General features: G+C 50.4%; 1 protein-coding gene across 1 annotated transcript in view; it reads right to left on the bottom strand.

The window, feature by feature from the left end:
• SKAP1 (src kinase associated phosphoprotein 1) overlaps positions 1–17,771 on the bottom strand; it is an 80,424-nt gene that overhangs the window by 8,253 nt on the left and 54,400 nt on the right. Inside the window, exons 5-11 of the mRNA XM_058858030.1 lie at positions 11,468–11,545; positions 10,737–10,820; positions 10,019–10,143; positions 9,563–9,626; positions 8,796–8,966; positions 6,725–6,781; positions 5,985–6,097 (exon numbers count right to left, since the gene is read on the bottom strand). Coding sequence (XP_058714013.1) covers positions 5,985–6,097; positions 6,725–6,781; positions 8,796–8,966; positions 9,563–9,626; positions 10,019–10,143; positions 10,737–10,820; positions 11,468–11,545 — 692 coding nt within the window. The remainder of the gene's footprint in view (positions 1–5,984; positions 6,098–6,724; positions 6,782–8,795; positions 8,967–9,562; positions 9,627–10,018; positions 10,144–10,736; positions 10,821–11,467; positions 11,546–17,771) is intronic.

Genomic DNA, 17,771 nt, shown 5'->3' with positions numbered 1-17,771 from the left:
CCCAGGGCTTGGGAATTTGGGATCCCAGGGGTTGGGAATTTGGGATCCCAGGGGTTGGGAATTTGGGATCCCAGGGATTGGGAATTCGGGATCCCAGGGATTGGGAATTCGGGATCCCAGGGATTGGGAATTCGGGATCCCAGGGATTGGGAATTTGGGATCCCAGGGATTGGGAATTTGGGGATTTTCCCTCGGGATTGCTGTAGGGATTTGGGGAAAAGGGAGGGACCTGGGGCTGGGACAGGGGCGGGACTGGGATGGGGAACTGGGAGAACCGGGAGAACTGGGAATGGAGAACTGGGAATGGAGAACTGGGAATGGAGAACTGGGAGTTACTGGAATTGGGGCCCTGGGAGAACTGGGAATGTGTTCCCCTCTCCGCTCCCAAACTGGGATTTACTGGGATTGGGTTTTCCTGGGATCTGGAACTGGGATTTACTGGGATTGGGTTTTCCCATGGGATCAGGAACTGGGATTTACTGGGATTGGGTTTTCCTGGGATCAGGAACTGGGATTTACTGGGATTGGGTTTTCCCATGGGATCAGGAACTGGGATTTACTGGGATTGGGTTTTCCCATGGGATCTGGAACTGGGATTTACTGGGATTGGGTTTTCCCATGGGATCAGAAACTGGGATTTACTGGGATCGGGTTTTCCCATGGGATCAGGAACTGGGATTTACTGGGATCGGGTTTTCCCATGGGATCAGGAACTGGGATTTACTGGGATCGGGTTTTCCTGGGATCTGGAACTGGGATTTACTGGGATCGGGTTTTCCCATGGGATCAGGAACTGGGATTTACTGGGATCGGGTTTTCCTGGGATCTGGAACTGGGATTTACTGGGATTGGGTTTTCCCATGGGATCAGGAACTGGGATTTACTGGGATTGGGTTTTCCTGGGATCAGGAACTGGGATTTACTGGGATTGGGTTTTCCCATGGGATCAGGAACTGGGATTTACTGGGATTGGGTTTTCCCATGGGATCTGGAACTGGGATTTACTGGGATTGGGTTTTCCCATGGGATCAGAAACTGGGATTTACTGGGATTGGGTTTTCCCATGGGATCAGGAACTGGGATTTACTGGGATCGGGTTTTCCCATGGGATCAGGAACTGGGATTTACTGGGATCGGGTTTTCCTGGGATCTGGAACTGGGATTTACTGGGATCGGGTTTTCCCATGGGATCAGGAACTGGGATTTACTGGGATCGGGTTTTCCTGGGATCTGGAACTGGGATTTACTGGGATTGGGTTTTCCCATGGGATCAGGAACTGGGATTTACTGGGATTGGGTTTTCCCATGGGATCAGGAACTGGGATTTACTGGGATCCTTCCCCCTTTTTCTGGGATCGGCATCACTGGGAATGGTTTCCCCTCATTCCTGGAACATCCCAAGGATCCCATCCCAGCCCCTTCCCAATCCCAATCCCAATCCCAACCCAGCACCCCCATCCCGCATCCCAGAATCCCAAATCCGACGGAAAAATCAGGAAAAGGCCGGGAATCTCATCCTTGCCCCCGATCCATGAATTCCCTCATCCCGGCATTCCTCGGGATGAATTCCCGTGGTTTTAATCCACATTTACTGGGGACAATTCCCGGCATGAGTCGGGAATTCCGGCTTTTTTTGGGGATTCCGAATTCCCTTTTTCCCCTCCCATAAAACCGGGATCTTCCTTCTGGAAAAGGGGTTAAAAAAAACCTGGGAATAAAGGAGAATTCCAGAATTCCAGGATCCCGGATTTCCCGCAGCTGGGGGGGGGGATTTTTTGGGATCGTTTTTGTTTGGGGAATTCCAAGGAGCGGGAATTCCGCGGATTCCGGAGGGAACAGAACCCGGGAATCTCTGGAATTCGCTCCCAGGGAATTCATCCGCGGAATTCCCGCTGGGATTTGGGGTCAGAACCGGGAAAAGGAGCCCGGGGATTCCTGGAATTTCTGGGATTTCTGGGATTTTGGGAATTTCTGGGATTTCGGGAATTTCTGGGATTTCTGAATCGTTTTTTTCCTGCAGTTTCTCTGCTTTTCCCGCTGTTTTCCATGGAAAAATTCCCGACTCTGCCGGCAGGGGAGGGGTGGAATCGAGAAGGGGAAAAGGAAAATTAAAATAGAAAATAAATAGAAAATAAAATGTAAAAGAAAAAATACAAAATAGGAAACGTGAAATATACAAAATGTAAAATATAAATTGTAAAATATGAAATGTAAAATTTAGATTGCAAAATAGGAAATGTGAAATATAAAATGTGAAATGGAAAATGGAAAATAGAAAATGTGAAATATAAAATATAAAATGTAAAATATAAAATGTAAAATGTATAATATAAAATTTAAATTGTAAAATATAAAATATAAAATACAAAATGTAGAATATAAAATATCGAATGTAAAGAAGTAAAATATAAATTATAAAAATCAAAACATGAAATTTAATCTAGAAACTAAAAAAATATCAAATATCCGATTAAAAAATTGTTCAAAAAATAAAAACGTTTTTATTTATATATCAAATATAAAAAATAAATTATAAATAAAATAGAAATGAAATAGAAATACAATATAAATAAAATATAAATTAAATATAAATGAAATTAAATATAAATAAAATATAAATAAAATATAAAAGATACAGATTCAAAGAAAAAATATCAATTAAAATGTAACCTGTGAAATATAAAAATTAAAATATAAAATAGAAAGTAAAGAGTGCAAAATAGAAAAATGTAAAATAGAAAAATAGAAAATATAAAATATGTAAAATAGAAAAAATGTAAATTTTAAAAAAGTAAAAGATACCAATTAAAATGCCCGATATGAAATGTAAAAATGAAAATATAAAATGCAAAGTAAAAACCGTAAAATATGAAAAATGGAAAAGATTTCAATTAAAATGTCCAATTTATTAATTTACTAATTTTTACTAATTTATTTAGTAACTGATAATTGATTTATTACCATTTATTTACCTTTGTTTAACCTGCTTATTTCTTAATTTCTAATGCATTAATTACCATTTATTTACCTTTTTATTTATTAATTTCTAATTAATTAACCACCATTTATTTACCTTTTTACTTATTAATTTCTAATGTGTTAATCAGCATTTATTTACCTCTCTGTTTCTTTGTTTCTTTATTAATTTATAATTAATTAATTACCATTTATTTACCTCTTTGTTTACCTGTTTACTTATTAATTTACAATGGATTAATTAATATTTATTTACCTTTTTGAAACCTGTTTCTTTATTAATTTATAATAAATTAATGAACATTTCTTTACCTCTTTAAAACCTGTTTATTTATTAATTTATAATGGATTAATTAATATTTTGTTACCTTTTTTTAACCTGTTTATTTATGCATTTATATTTTATTAATTTCCGTTTATTTACCTGTTTATTTATTAATTTATAATGTATTTAAATTCCTGTTTATTGATTAATTAACCTCAATTTGCCTCTTTATTTATTAATTTATCACGGATTTCTTTCCCTCATTATTTATTAATTAATTAACCTCGCTTTACCTGTTCATTTATTAATTGATTAACATTAATCTCCCAGATTATTTATTAATTGATCATTTATTTCCCAGAATATACCGGAATATCCTGGGAATTCCAGCCCGGAGTGACCGCAGTGACCAGGGGTGATCAGGGGTGACCAGAGTGACCAGGAGTGACCAGGAGTGACCACACTGACCAGTGACCAATGACCACACTGACCACACTGACCAGTGACCAATGACCACACTGACCACAGTGACCAGGAGTGACCAGGAGTGACCAGGAGTGACCAGGAGTGACCACACTGACCACACTGACCACAGTGACCACAGTGACCACAGTGACCACAGTGACCACAGTGACCAGGAGTGACCACACTGACCAATGACCAATGACCACAGTGACTGCAGTGACCAGGAATGACCAAGAGTGACCAAGAGTGACAAAGAGTGACCAGGAGTGACCACACTGACCACAGTGACCAGGAGTGACCACACTGACCACACTGACCGCAGTGACCAGAGTGACCAGGAATGACCAAGAGTGACCAGGAGTGACCAGGAGTGACCAGGAGTGACCACACTGACCAGTGACCAATGACCACACTGACCACACTGACCACACTGACCGCAGTGACCGCAGTGACCAGAGTGACCAGGAATGACCAGGGGTGACCCCAATGAGCACAGTGACCGCAGTGACCAGGAATGACCAAGAGTGACCAGGGGTGACCAGGAGTGACCCCAGTGACTGCAGTGACCAGGAATGACCAGAGTGACCAGAGTGATGGCACTGACCAGTGACCGCAGTGACCAGGAGTGACCAGGGGTGACCAGAGTGACCAGAGTGATGGCACTGACCACAGTGACTGCAGTGACTGCAGTGACCAGGAGTGACCAGGAGTGACCAGGAGTGACCACACTGACCACAGTGACCAGTGACCGCAGTGACTGCAGTGACCAGGAGTGACCAGGGGTGACCAGGAGTGACCACACTGACCGCAGTGACCAGGAGTGATGAGGAGTGACCAGGAGTGACCAGGAGTGACCAGGGGTGACCACGAGTGACCACACTGACCACACTGACCACAGTGACCACAGTGACTGCAGTGACCAGGAGTGACCAGGGGTGACCAGGAGTGACCAGGAGTGACCACAGTGACCACACTGACCGCAGTGACCGCTGCCTTCCCGCTGCCCCATCCGTCCCTCCCGCCATTCCCAGCGGGATCATTCCCAGATCCAGGGGCTCCAGGCTCCCTTGGGATCGGCATTCCCGGGATTCCCGGGATAAAACAGGGCCGGATTTCCCGGGAAGATCCCGAGGAACGCCGGGATGGGGTCTCTTCCCACGGGATCCGCGGCCTTTTCCAGCCGCCACAATTCCGTGATTCCCAGGCCCGGCTTTCCCAGGTTTCCCGGGAATGTCAGGCCGGGAAGGCGCCAGATGGGATTTTATAGGAGCCGCTGTTCCGCGCTCGGAGCCGCGAGATTAATTCCGGGAAATTAATTGGGACAAGATTGAGAAGGGAATGAAGGCGCAGCTGAGCGAGAATTCCCGACCTTTCCTCCTCCTCCTCCTCCTCCTCCTCCTCCTCCCACCGCTGCCTCTTCCCGCATCCCCAATTTACCGGGAAACCCCTTGGGATTGGCCGGAGCCGCTGGAAGTGGCGGAATTCCCGCCGGGATCGTGTTTAATCCCCAGAAAACACCACCCGGAATTCCCAAATCCGGCCCCGAAAAGGGGGAATTCCTGGCTTTCCAGAGCGGGAGCTGCTCCCAGGCCCCAAAACCAGCCCCAAACCGGCCCCAAACCAGTAAAGACCAGTAAAAACCAGTAAAGAGCAGTAAAGACCAGTAAAGACCAGTGAAACCAGTAAACAACAGTGAAAACCCAGTAAAAAACCCAATAAAAAAACAGTAAAAACCAGTGAAAGCCAGTAAAGACCAGTAAAAACCTGGTAAAACCAAATAAAATCCAGTAAAACCCAATAAAAACCAGTAAAAACCAGTAAATACCAGTGCAACCCAGTGAAGACCAGTAAAACCCAGTAAAAACGAGCAAAAACACAATAAAAACCCAATAAAATTCAGTAAAACACAATAAAACCCAGGAAAACTGAGTAACACCAGTAAAAACCAGTTAGCCCCAGTAAAGACCAGTAAAACCAGGACCGCCCCCAATCATTAATTTAAATTGAAATCTGAATTTGGAGCAATTTTAGCAACTTTTGGCCTTGAAACCGAGCCCGAATCCCAAAAAATTCCGGCTCCTGCCTCGCTTCAGGGTACGGATGAGGTCACCCCGTTGGAAATGGGAAATAAAATGGGAAAAGAGCCAAAAATTCCCCAAATATTCCCCCCAAAAATTCCCCAAAAATTCCCCAAAAAAATCCCCAAAAATCCCCCAAAATTCCCCAAAAGATTCCCCCCAAAATTCCCCCCAGAATTCCCCAAAATTCCGGCTCCTACCTTGCTGAGGACACGGATGAGGTCGCCCCGTCGGAAGGAGAGCTCGTCGGGGTTGTCCCCGCGGCAATCCCACAGTCCCTGGTAATACCGGGAGTAATCCCAGTCGGAATTTTCTGGGAAAAAGGGAAAGGAAGGGTTGGGAGGGGGTGAGGGATTCATAGGAACAGGAGCTCCAAGGCCATTCCCCAGCCAAAAGTTTTCCCGGAGCTCCTCTGGGATGGGAAAGGCTCCGAATCCCCCGGGAATGTGGAATGTTGAGGTTGGACAAGGCCAGGAATTCCATGGAATTCCATCCTGGCTGAAGGGATTGGTGCTCCCCTGAGAGTTCTGTCCCAGTTTTCCGTCCTTTCCCAGGAATTCTCCTCGTCCCAGCTCCTTCCCGGAGGGATGGGAGGGCTCTGGAGGCATCCCGGGAATATCCGGTGGGATCCACGGATCCGCAGGAACCATCCCAAAATTCCCCTGGGACGCCTCCCTGGCCTTTTAGGGATAAAAATCCCATTTGGAAACCCCAAACACTTCCTTTATCCCCGGAATTTTGGGAGATGCCTCCTCATCCCATCGAGTGGAGGTTGGAATTCCCAGCGGGAATTCCGCCATTGCCAAGAGGCTCATCCGTCAAATCCCGGGAATTCTCCCGTTCCCCACATTTTCCCCAGCCCAGGATGCTCCAAAGTGGCCAAAATCCCAAAATATTCCCCCCGTCCATATCCCGGAAATCCTTTGGATTGGGATCTTACCGTCCCCGCTCCCGAAATCTTCCTCATCCTCAGGGAATGGCGGCTCCGGCTCCTCATCTGGGGAGGGAAAAAACGTTGGAAAAATCAGGGAAAAGCAGCAGAAAAATCCGGGAAAATCTGGGAATGTCGCAGCTCCGGCTCTCAGGGCTCCGAGAGAATCCTGGGAATAAAAAATTCAGGGATTGATTGCGGAGAGAGGAATCATCGGAGAAGATTTTCATGGAAAATGGGAATTGTCGTGGGAAAAACAAATTTGGGAATTCTGGGTGTTCCCGTGGGGAGAGAGAGGTGCCTTGGGAAAAGGAGATTCCAGAGGGGAAATTCCAGGCTGGGAATGAATTCGGGAGAAAGAGGATTTGGGAAGAGGAGGAGGAAGGGATGGAAGGAATGATCCCATGGAGAGGCAGATTCCAGAGGGGCTGGAAAAACGGGAAGGGGGTGGAGCTGCGTGGAGCATCCCAAATTCCCGTCCTCATCCATGGAAAACCCATTTCCCATCCATGGAAAATCCCTTCCCATCCATGGAAAATCCCTTCCCATCCCTGCCAGCTCCGTGTCCAGGCACATTCCTGAGGGATTTGGAGCTGGGAAATCCGGGAATGGGATCCGTGGGGATGGGAGCAGCCCCTCTCCACTATCCAGGGGATTTCCTGGAATTAAATCCGGGATCCTGAAGTTTTCCTGGATCAAATATGATGGATCCTGAAGTTTTCCTGGAGTTAAATCTGGGATCCAGATGTTTTCCTGGATCAAATTTGATGGATCCTGAAGTTTTCCTGGATCAAATCCGATGGATCCGGGTGTTTTCCTGGAATCAAGCCTGGAAGTGAAGCTCTGCCTTCCCAATCCCACCCAACTTGGATTTTCCAAGATCGAATCCAAAGAAAAAAAGCCGGGAAAACTTTGGAACATCCGACTTCTCCCTCCCTCTCCACTTTTGGGATCCTCACCCCGGGGCTCCGGAGCCGCCGGCGCATCCCGGGGAAGCTTCGGAATCTCGGCGGAGCCGAGTTTTTTAATGGAGCAATTTGATTCAATTTTCCAGGCGATAAAATTCCCCGGCAGCGCTCGGCGCTTCCGAGCGGACACCTTCACTCCCGACTGAACATTCCCATCCCATCCTTCCCGGGAAATTGGAAAAATTTATCACCTGTGAAATTTTATTTGGCCTCGGCCGCGTCTGTTTGTGTAAAACTTCATTAACGCCGGGAAACGGCCGCTCCGTGGCTTTTCCCGTTTTTTTTTTTCTCTTCCTGTCTCCCGGGATTTTTTTGGTCGGGAGGTGAAGGAAGGCGAGGGAGGGGTTTGGGATTGGTTGGTTTTTTTTTGTTTTTTTCCGGGGTTTTTGGGGGTTTGGGATGAAGGGTGGGGTGGGTTATCCCGGGGAAGGTGGAGAGTTTGATCCGTGGAAATCTGTGGAAATGCATGGAATTCCAAGGGAAAAAAACATGGGAATGCATGGAAATCCAAGGAGAAACCCATGGGAATGCATGGAAATCCAAGGAAAAACCACGGAAATCCATGGAAATCCAAGGAAAAACCCATGGAAATGCATGGAAATCCAAGGAAAAAACATGGAAATCCATGGAATTCCAAGGAAAAACCCATGGAAATCCATGGAAATGTATGGAAACCCATGGAAATCCAAGGAAAAACCCATGGAAACCCATGAAAATCCATGGAAAACCTATGGAAATCCATGAAAAGTCATGAAAACCCATGGAAATCCATGGAAACCCAAGAAGACCCATGAAAATCCATGGAAATCCATGGAAATCCATGAGAATCCATGAAAACCTATGCAAATCCATGGAAATCCATGGAAACCCATAAAGTCAACGAAAATCCATGGAAACCCATGAGAATCCAGGAAAGCTCCGAGAGCTGCTCCAGCAGAATTCCCAGATTTGAAATTCCCAGAAAAACAAGGTCGGGATTTGGGATGTCCATCAAAAACTGGGAATAAAGAAACGGGATAAAAGCTTGGAATTTCGGGTGGAGGTGTGGGAATGGCTCCGGCCGAGGTTTCCTCGCATTTTTCCAAGGAAAAATTGGGAATTTGGGAGCTCACCTGGCAACACCTCGTAGATGTCGTCGCCTTCCAGCTCCGGCTCTTCCGGATTCAGGGTGGAATTTTGGGAATTGTTCATGGAATCGGAGCTGTCCCGGTCCTTGGAGAGCTCCTCCTCCTCCTCCTCCTCCTCCTCATCCTCGTCACAGGGAATGGTCAGGGAGCTCAGGTCTGCCGGGAAACAGGGAAAAGGGGATGGAAAAGCGGGAATTCTCCCGACCTCAGAGGGGTGGGATCGATCCATGATCCTGCGCCTGAGAACGGGTGAAAATCCAAGGGAAAAATTAAGGAAATATGGAAAAAAACCCCAAGGAAAGCTGGAAAATCCCAGGAAATAACCCCAAATTCTGGGATGAATCCTGAAGGGTCGGAGCCAGGGGGGGGTTCCAGAGGTTCTGGAAAATTCCAGAGGGTTTCTGGAATTTTCTCTGTCTCCTGCTGGAGCAAACCCAGCTGGGAGAGAGGGAAAGTGGGATGAAAAGTGGGAATTCTCCCAATTCCAGAGGGGTGGGACCGAGCTCCAAACCCTACAGCAGAGAACTGGGAAAAAACGATGGGAAAACCCCAAGGAAAGATGGAAAATCCCAGGGAATGACCCCAAATTCCATGGGGGCCTGAAGGGATGGATCCTGCCTGGGAAATCCAGGGAATTTCTGGAATTTTCTCCATCTGGGGCAAGTCCCCCCAAACCCAAATCCACCAGGATGGATCCCGGTGGGAAAACGCTTCCCAAGGATCCCAAAATCCGGGAGCTGCTCCGGACTCACCCTTGAGGAGGAAGCGGATCTGCTCCACCCAGTCCTGGGCCTCGGCCGGGCTCGGAGCTGTGAACTGCCGGGAGAATCCGTTATCCCGGGATTTGGGATTCGGGGACAGGGATCCGCCATTCCCGACCCCGGGGCACCGGGAAAAACCATTCCCGGGATTTGTCACCCGGCTCCGAGCGGGAGCGGAGCACAGCCAGGAGAGCTGGAGGGACTCATCCATGGAAAGCCATGGAAATCCGTGGAATTCCATGAAAATCGACAAAAATCCATGGAAACCCACAGAAATCCACGGAAATACATGGAAATCCATTCCCATTTCCCCCCTAAAATTCCTGGTTTACCTCCCAAATTCCCATTTCCCCACAAAATTCCCATTTCCCCACAAAATTCCCATTTCCCCCCCCAAAATTCCCAATTTTTTTCCCCCAGAATTCCCATTTTCCCACCGATTCCCACCTCGTAGGAGCGTTTGCCAGGACAGAGCAGCCGGAAGCAGCACCTTTTCCGGGAATCTTTCCGGAGCTGGGAATCCAGCTGGGCCTGGTAGCGCTCGATGGGGAAGGAGCCTTTGGGCTGCTTGCCTGGGAAAAGGGGATCGGGAAAAATCTGGGATTTTCCAGCTTTTTCCCACCCCTGGATGTGGCACGGGGGGGGTTTATCCGTGGAGGGAAACTGAGGCAAGCGGCCGGAAAATTCCAGGAAAGGGAAATGGACAGGAAATTCTGGGGGAGGAAAAATGACTCCGAAATTCTGGGAAAGAGGAATGGCTGGAAAATTCTGGGAAGGGGAAATGGCCAGGAAATGCTGGGAAATGGAAATGTCTGGAAAATTCTGGGAAATGGAAATGGAAATGGCTGGAAAATTCTCCGAAATGGGAATGGAAATGGCTGGAAAATTCTGGAAAAGGGGAATGGCCAGGAAATTCCAGGAAAGGGAAATAGCTGGAGAATTCTGGGAAAGGGGAATGCTGGGAAAGCAAAATGGCTGCAAAATTCCAGGAAAAGAGAGAAAAACTCCGGGAAAGAGGAACGTCCAGAAAATTCCCTTTGCTCCCATTGGAAAAAACCCCAAATCCAGCTGGGATTTCCCCTTCCAGGAGCTCTGGGAATGGCGGTTTTCCCATGGTCAGATCCCGCTTTTCCACCGGAAAGTTGGGAATTCTTTTCCCGCTCACTTTTCTCGCTGGCGTAGTAGAGGAAGCTCCGGCGGGTGAGGACGCACCAGCGCTTGTGCCACTCGGAGCCGAAAAAGCTGGGCTCTGGAAAATGGGAAAAAAACGGGAAAAAACGGGAAAAATCAGGAAAACCAGGAAAAAATCTGGAAAAACGGGAAAAAAATCCTCCTTTTTATCCCTCTGGGACGCGTTTCTCGCGGATTCCGCGGGGCCGGAGAAGGTGCTTGGGGTGAAATCTCTGGGAAATGTCGTTAAGCCGGAGATGAGCGGGAGTTAAGCCAGGCCTAGCTCCGAGCTGAGCTCAGGGAAAAACCGGGAGCTGTTTCTGCCTCTTCCCATCAATAATTCCCGAGAAAATCCCATTAGGGAAGGGAATAATTTGTGGCTTTCACGGGAAAAGGGAGATAAGGCCGAGGCGGATTCCGAGCCCGGCTCTTATCTCCGCATTAAATGTGGGATGATCCCGAATCCCTGGAGCTTTTCCCGGCTTTTTCTCCTCATTAGTTTTGCCCTCCAGGCCTGGGCCGGGCTTAATTTAATTCCAGGATTTAATTTGGATGCTCTGGAAAAGGGAATGAGCCCAGCAAGGCTGTGGAAAAACCTGGAAGCTCCTGCTGGTGGAAATCCGTGGATTTCCTGTGTTTTCCTGGCTTTGTTAGGCTGGGAATTTGGGATTCCCCGGAATTTTGGGGTGGCAGCCCTGGATTTTCCCCTGGAATTCCAGGTTTTACCTCGGGATCTCTTCTCCAGGTATCCTTGCTTCAAAATATTCCCGGAATCCTGGACAGGCCGTGGGATCTCCTCCGGACCTGCAGGGAGCAAAGCAAAGGAAAATCTTGGAATTTGCCATTGCCATTCCCACATTCCAAAGTTTCCAGCCCCTTCCTTTGGAGAGGAAGGATTGGGGTGGAAATCCCTGATTATTCCGACCCCGCTGCTATTCCCAGGATCGGGAATAGGGAACAGGGTCTTGGAATTCCAGGATTCAGCGGGATGAGGCTGGAGCTGCTCTTTTTCCCCGGAATCTGGTTGGGTTATGGACATGGAAAACCCAATTCCCATGGAAAACCCAATTCCCATGGAAAATCCAGTTCCCATTCTGGATCACAGCGCTTCCCATGGAATCTCATCCCAGAGCCTGGAAGGGATCTGCCATTCCCAGCCCATCCCAAAAAACCTGGGAATCCTGGGACTGTGGGAGGTGACCCTGGACGAGCTTTAGGATCCCTTCCATCCCAAATGATCCCATCGTAAATCCACAGAAAAATGAAAAATATGGAAATAAAAGCATGAAAAAAATACTCTAAGAACACGGATCCGTAACTCGAAAATCCCTGGAATTCCTTCCCTGTTTCCTCCCTTCCCCAATCCCAACATTCCGACCCCAGCCGAGCCCTCCCTGCTCCACAATGAGCTGGAAAATCCTAAATCATTCCCTAATGGAGCGTCCATCCCATCCATCAGCGGGCGGGAATTCATCCCCATTAATTCCCTAATCCATGATAAACTTCCCGTCCTTTCCTGTCCGCGCGGGGACTCCGTAAATCCCGACTTTTGCTCCGGCTCCACCGGAGCGTTCAGGTGTGCTCCGACCATTCCTCGTTAGCCCGACGGCCTCATTTTCCCGGGAATGGCCTTGGAGGCCTCATTTTCCCGGGAATGGTGAGGCCTTGGGGGCCTGGTTTTCCCGGGAATGGCCTTGGAAGTTGCGTTTTCCTGGGAATGGGAGGTCTTGTTTTCCCGGGAATGGAGAGGCCTTGGAGGCCTCGTTTTCCCGGGAATGGCCTCATTCCTGAGGCGGCAAACTCAGGAATTCCGGAGGCAGCAAATTCGGGAATTGTGGACTCGGCAAACTCGGGAATTCCAGAGGCAACAAACTCGGGAATTCCAGAGGCGAGAAACTTGGGATAAGGGCTTGCAGTGGGGAAAATCCATGATTTCCTGGAATTCTATCCAAGATAACTTTCAGCAGAGCCGGGGAGCAGCTCCCATAAATCCTGCCCCATCCCGGGAATCCGCAGAAGGCCGGGATCGCCCCCGTGGCCCCGGCCGGAGCGCGAGCGCGGCTTTTCCGCCTTCCCGATAAGGAGCTCATCCATCAGGGCCGGGGGAAGGGAGAAGGGCGGGAAGGGGCTGGGATTTATCGGGAACGTGTCATTCCCTCCACACGCCCCGCGGGATAAATGGATCCTCCATCATTCCCGGCCGCTCCGCACCTGCGGCCGCGCGCGCTCCGGGATAAGCGGAGCCGAGGATTTGATGGATTTTCCCGGCTTTAATGAACGTAAACAAACAAAGGAGAGAGGGAAACATCAAATAATTCCCGTGACAGCTCCCAAAAGGAGCCGGGAGAGCGGGAAGCGCTTCCCAAAGGGAGCCGCGTTTGATGTGGGATCGGGATTTGTAAACAGCGGCGGCTCCGGATCGCGCCTTATCCAAATATTTCCCTTTCCCAGCGCCGGCTGAAAGTCGGGATTGACGGCTTTGGACTCTTCAACTTTCAGCTTTCACCCCGCGGCTCCGGAGGGAGGGGGAGGGGGAGACCCCCCCACCCCGTTCCCGCTGGAATTTGTTCCCTGATTTCCCCTTGGAAAAGCTGATATGGGGCAGCTGGAGATGAAACTCCCGGCGCTGCTTCCCCCCCCCGGCATTCCCGGTTTTCCAGAGGGTCCCAAACCCCTCCACGGGCCCCTCTGGGCCCCAGAGGAGGAGGGAGGGGGGAGTGACCCCAATTCCTGCCGGGATGTGTTCCTTAATTTCCCCTTGGAAAAGCTGATATGGAGCACCTGGAGATCAAAGTGGAGCCGCTCGTTCCCGCTTTTCCAGAGGGTCCTCAGCCCTTCCGGGGACCCCTGTGTTCACAGCCCTCATCCATCCCTAAAATCCCCCTTCCGTGTCCCCCCAAACCCCTTCTCCATGATTTTAGGGTGGCAGCTCCGGGTCCCCATTCCTGCTCCAACTGGGAATTCCAAGGGAAGCAGAGAGGGGGGGGCGGCAGGTCCCTGTCCCCAGCCCTGTCCCTTTTCCTGTCCTTTCCCATCCCATGGATCCCATGGATCCCATGGATCCCATCCCATGGATCCCATCCATTTTTTCCATCTGGGAACTGCTCCATGACTCAATCCCAGAGGGATGGAGCTCCCCCGGCCGTGGATGAGCAGGATTTGGGATCCTGAGCCACGGCAGAAAATCCCAAAATTTTGGGACCCTCCCGCCCGACCCCTTTTCCTCATTCCCAACAGGAGCAGCGATCCCAGGGAAAATCCCAAATTTTGGGGAGCCGAGCGCGTCACAGAGCGGGAATTCCACGTTTAATCCCGAGCGGCAACAGCGCTGGAATTCGGGAATAAAAGGACGGGAATTAAAGAACCTTCCCGCCATAAATATCCTGGGAATTCCCACCCGGACCCCGGGGTTACATCCCAGCTCTTTAAAAACGCATCCCAAGAAAATCAAGCACTTCCATCACCTTCCCGGGAATATTTATGGCCTCTGGGAAGGCCTTGCCGGCGGAATTCCCACTTGGAATTCTCAAGGAGCCGGCAAAGGTCAACACAGGGATGGACGCGGCTGAAGGATTTCCCTCCCGAGATTCCAAGGCCGGGAGATCCCAACCCTGGAGCCGCTCCCGAGGGATTCTCCCGGGGTTTGAGGTCGCGTCCCGGGGCAGGAATTCAGGGAGAGACCGTGTCATTCCAAGATTTTGCCACAAGGAAGCAGCAGAAGCTCAGGATTGGAGACGGGAGCAGGAGCGGCCCCGGCGGGAGCGGCAGCGGGGCTGGGATCCCAATTCCCAAATTTTCCATCCCAAAAAGGGGCTGTGCTGATCCCTAAAATCCCCCGTCTGTGTCCCCCCAAACCCCTTTTCCATGATTTTAGGGTGGTAGCTCCGGGTCCCCATTCCTGCTCCAGCTGGGAATTCCAAGGGAAGCAGAGAGGGGGGTGGCAGGTCCCTGTCCCCAGCCCTGTCCCTTTTCCCATCCCATGGATCCCATCCCATGGATCGCATCCCATGGATCCAATCCCATCCCATCCCATGGATCCCATCCCATGGATCCAATCCCATCCCATCCTATGGATCCAATCCCATGGATCCCATCCCATCCCATCCCATCCCATCCTATGGATCCCATCCCATGGATCCAATCCCATCCCATCCTTGTCCTTCCAATCCCCTTTCTCCCATTTTTGGGCTGGCAGCTCTGTGTTCCCATTCCCACTGGGAATTCCAAGGGAAGTGGATGGGGGTTGGCAAGTCCTGGTCCCCATCCCTGTTCCTTTTCCTGTCCCTTCCCATCCCATGGATCCCATGGATCCCATGGATCCCATCCCATCCCATCCCATCCCATCCCATCCCATCCCATCCCATCCAATCCCATGGATCCCATGGATCCCATGGATCCCATCCCATCCCATCCCATGGATCCCATGGATCCCATGGATCCCATGGATCCCATGGATCCCATCCCATCCCATCCCATCCCATCCCATGGATCCCATGGATCCAATCCCATCCCATCCCATGGATCCCATGGATCCCATCCCATCCCATCCCATCCCATCCCATGGATGTCATCCTATGGATCCCATCTCATCCCATCCCATGGATCCCATGGATCCCATCCCATGGATCCCATGGATCCCATGGATCCCATCCCTGTCCTTCCTTGCCCCTTTTCCCCCAGTTTTGGGCCCCCAGCTCCGTGCCCCATTCCCGCTGGGAATACCGAGGGAAGCGCCGGCTCCGCTCCCTCCCTTTCCCTCTCCTGAGCTCATCACTTTTCCCCCCTCTCCGAAAGCGCTGAGCGCGGCTTTCCCGGGAATTATTTATCCGCGGGAGAAATGATTAAAAAAATTATTGGGAAAAAAGGGGAGATAAAACAAAGCATCGATCGCTCCGGCCCCATCCGCCTCTGGAAACGCTGGGAAGTGACAGCGGATAAAGGATGGCGGGGCCGGAAAAGCGGGAGCTGCTTTTTATGGCGGCTCCGATTCCCACCAGGTCATAAATCCGGGATGTTATGGATCGGGAGCTTCTTGGGGAAAACTCCAAATGGGTGGGGTTTTTGGGGGGTCTTTGGATGGAAATTCAGGGATCCAGACCCCAAAATCCAGGTGGGATCGGGGATCCAGACCCCAAAATCCAGGTGGGATCGGGGATCCAGACCCCAAATTCCAGGTGGGATCAGGGACTTAGAACCCCAAAATCCAGGTGGAATCGGGGATCCAGACCCCAAAATCCAGGAGGGATCGGGGATCCAGACCCCAAAATCCAGGTGGGATCGGGGATCCAGACCCCAAAATCCAGGAGGGATCAGGGATCCAGACCCCAAAATCCAGGAGGGATCAGGGACTTAGAACCCCAAAATCCAGGCGGGATGAGGATTTGAGGATCCAGGGGGGACATTGGGACTTTATTCCTAAATCCCAGTGGGATCAGAGCTCCAGAACCCCAAAATCCTGGTGGGATGAGGGCTCCAGATCCCAAAATCCCAGTGGGATCAGAGCACCAGGTTGACATTGGCCCCTTATCCAAAAATCCTGGGATTTGGGATTAAACAGAAGCCCAGATGGGATTCCAGCCTCTTCCCAGCCCGGATGATCCCAAACTTTCCCCTCCCAGCCGTTCCCTCATTCCCTCACAGGAAGGGAGGGTTGGGAACGTCCCCGGGAATTTGTAACCCTGACATTTATGGGAAAAGTGAGGATTTTATTGCTCTCTCCGTCAAAATCCGCGGCTCCATCCGAGGGAAACATCGGATCGATATCCCGGCCTTTAATATCCCAGAAAATGACCCCAAAAAATCATTATCCCGTGATTTTTATTATGGAGTTCTGGCTGGAAGCGGGAGCTGGGGGCGCTTCCCGTTTCCTCGGCCGGTTTGGAGGAGATTTTCCCTCTCCGGCTGCCTCCAGATCAAATCCCACCAGGATGGGAAGTGGGATTTGGGTGGGGATGGAAAGGGCCTGGGTCCGGGATGGGGATTTTGGGAATCCCAGAGATCCTCACAGCTTTGGGATGGGAGCCCCAAAACTCCTGGATGGGATTTTGGGAATCCCAGAGATCCTCACAGCTCCAGGATGGGGATTTTGGGAATCCCAGAGATCCCCACAGCTCCGGGATGGGGATTTTGGGAGTCCCAAAACCGTGGGATTGGTATTTTGGGAGCCCCAAAACTCTAGGATGGGATTTTGGGAGCCCAAAACCCTGGGATGGGGATTTTGGGAATCCCGGAGATCCCCACAGCTCCAGGATGGGGATTTTGGGAATCCTGGAGATCCCCACAGCTCCGGGATGGGGATTTTGGGAGTCCCAAAACTCCTGGATGGGATTTTGAGAATCCCAGAGATCCTCACAGCTCCAGGATGGGGATTTTGGGAGTCCCAAAACCGTGGGATTGGTATTTTGGGAGCCCCAAAACTCTAGGATGGGATTTTGGGAGCCCAAAACCCTGGGATGGGGATTTTGGGAATCCCAGAGATCCTCACAGCTCCATGATGGGGATTTTGGGAATCCCAGAGATCCCCACAGCTCCAGGATGGGGATTTTGGGAATCCCAGAGATCCCCACAGCTCCAGGATGGGGATTTTGGGAATCCCAGAGATCCCCACAGCTCCGGAATGGGATTTGGGAGCCCCACATGTCCAGGATGGGGATTTTGGGAACCTCCGAACCCTTGGGAAGACAAACCCACCCCACAAAGTCCCCGAGTGGGAGCGGATTCCCGGTGGGACAGAATTCCTGGGGTCACCTCTGCCCGTCCCCATCTCCCCGCGTGGATTCCTGGGATTCACAGAATGGGAAACCTTTGGAAGTGGGAAGAGACGGAGCATCCGAGGGGAGCGAAGGTTCCTCGGGATCCGTCCTGTTATCCCGCTGGGATCGTGGCAGGAATCGCCAGCCTGGAGCGCACCGGCACTTTTGGGATGCTCAAATTCCCGGGATTTACGGAATGGGGGAACGCGGGAAGAGCCAAACCCTCGACTCCACTTGGGAACCGGGAATGCGCCGGATCTGGGCTGGCTCCCAGGATC

This window comes from Poecile atricapillus, chromosome 27 (genome assembly GCF_030490865.1).
Source record: "Poecile atricapillus isolate bPoeAtr1 chromosome 27, bPoeAtr1.hap1, whole genome shotgun sequence".
NCBI lineage: Eukaryota > Metazoa > Chordata > Aves > Passeriformes > Paridae > Poecile > Poecile atricapillus.
This window is presented reverse-complemented; position numbering and strand designations above follow the sequence as displayed.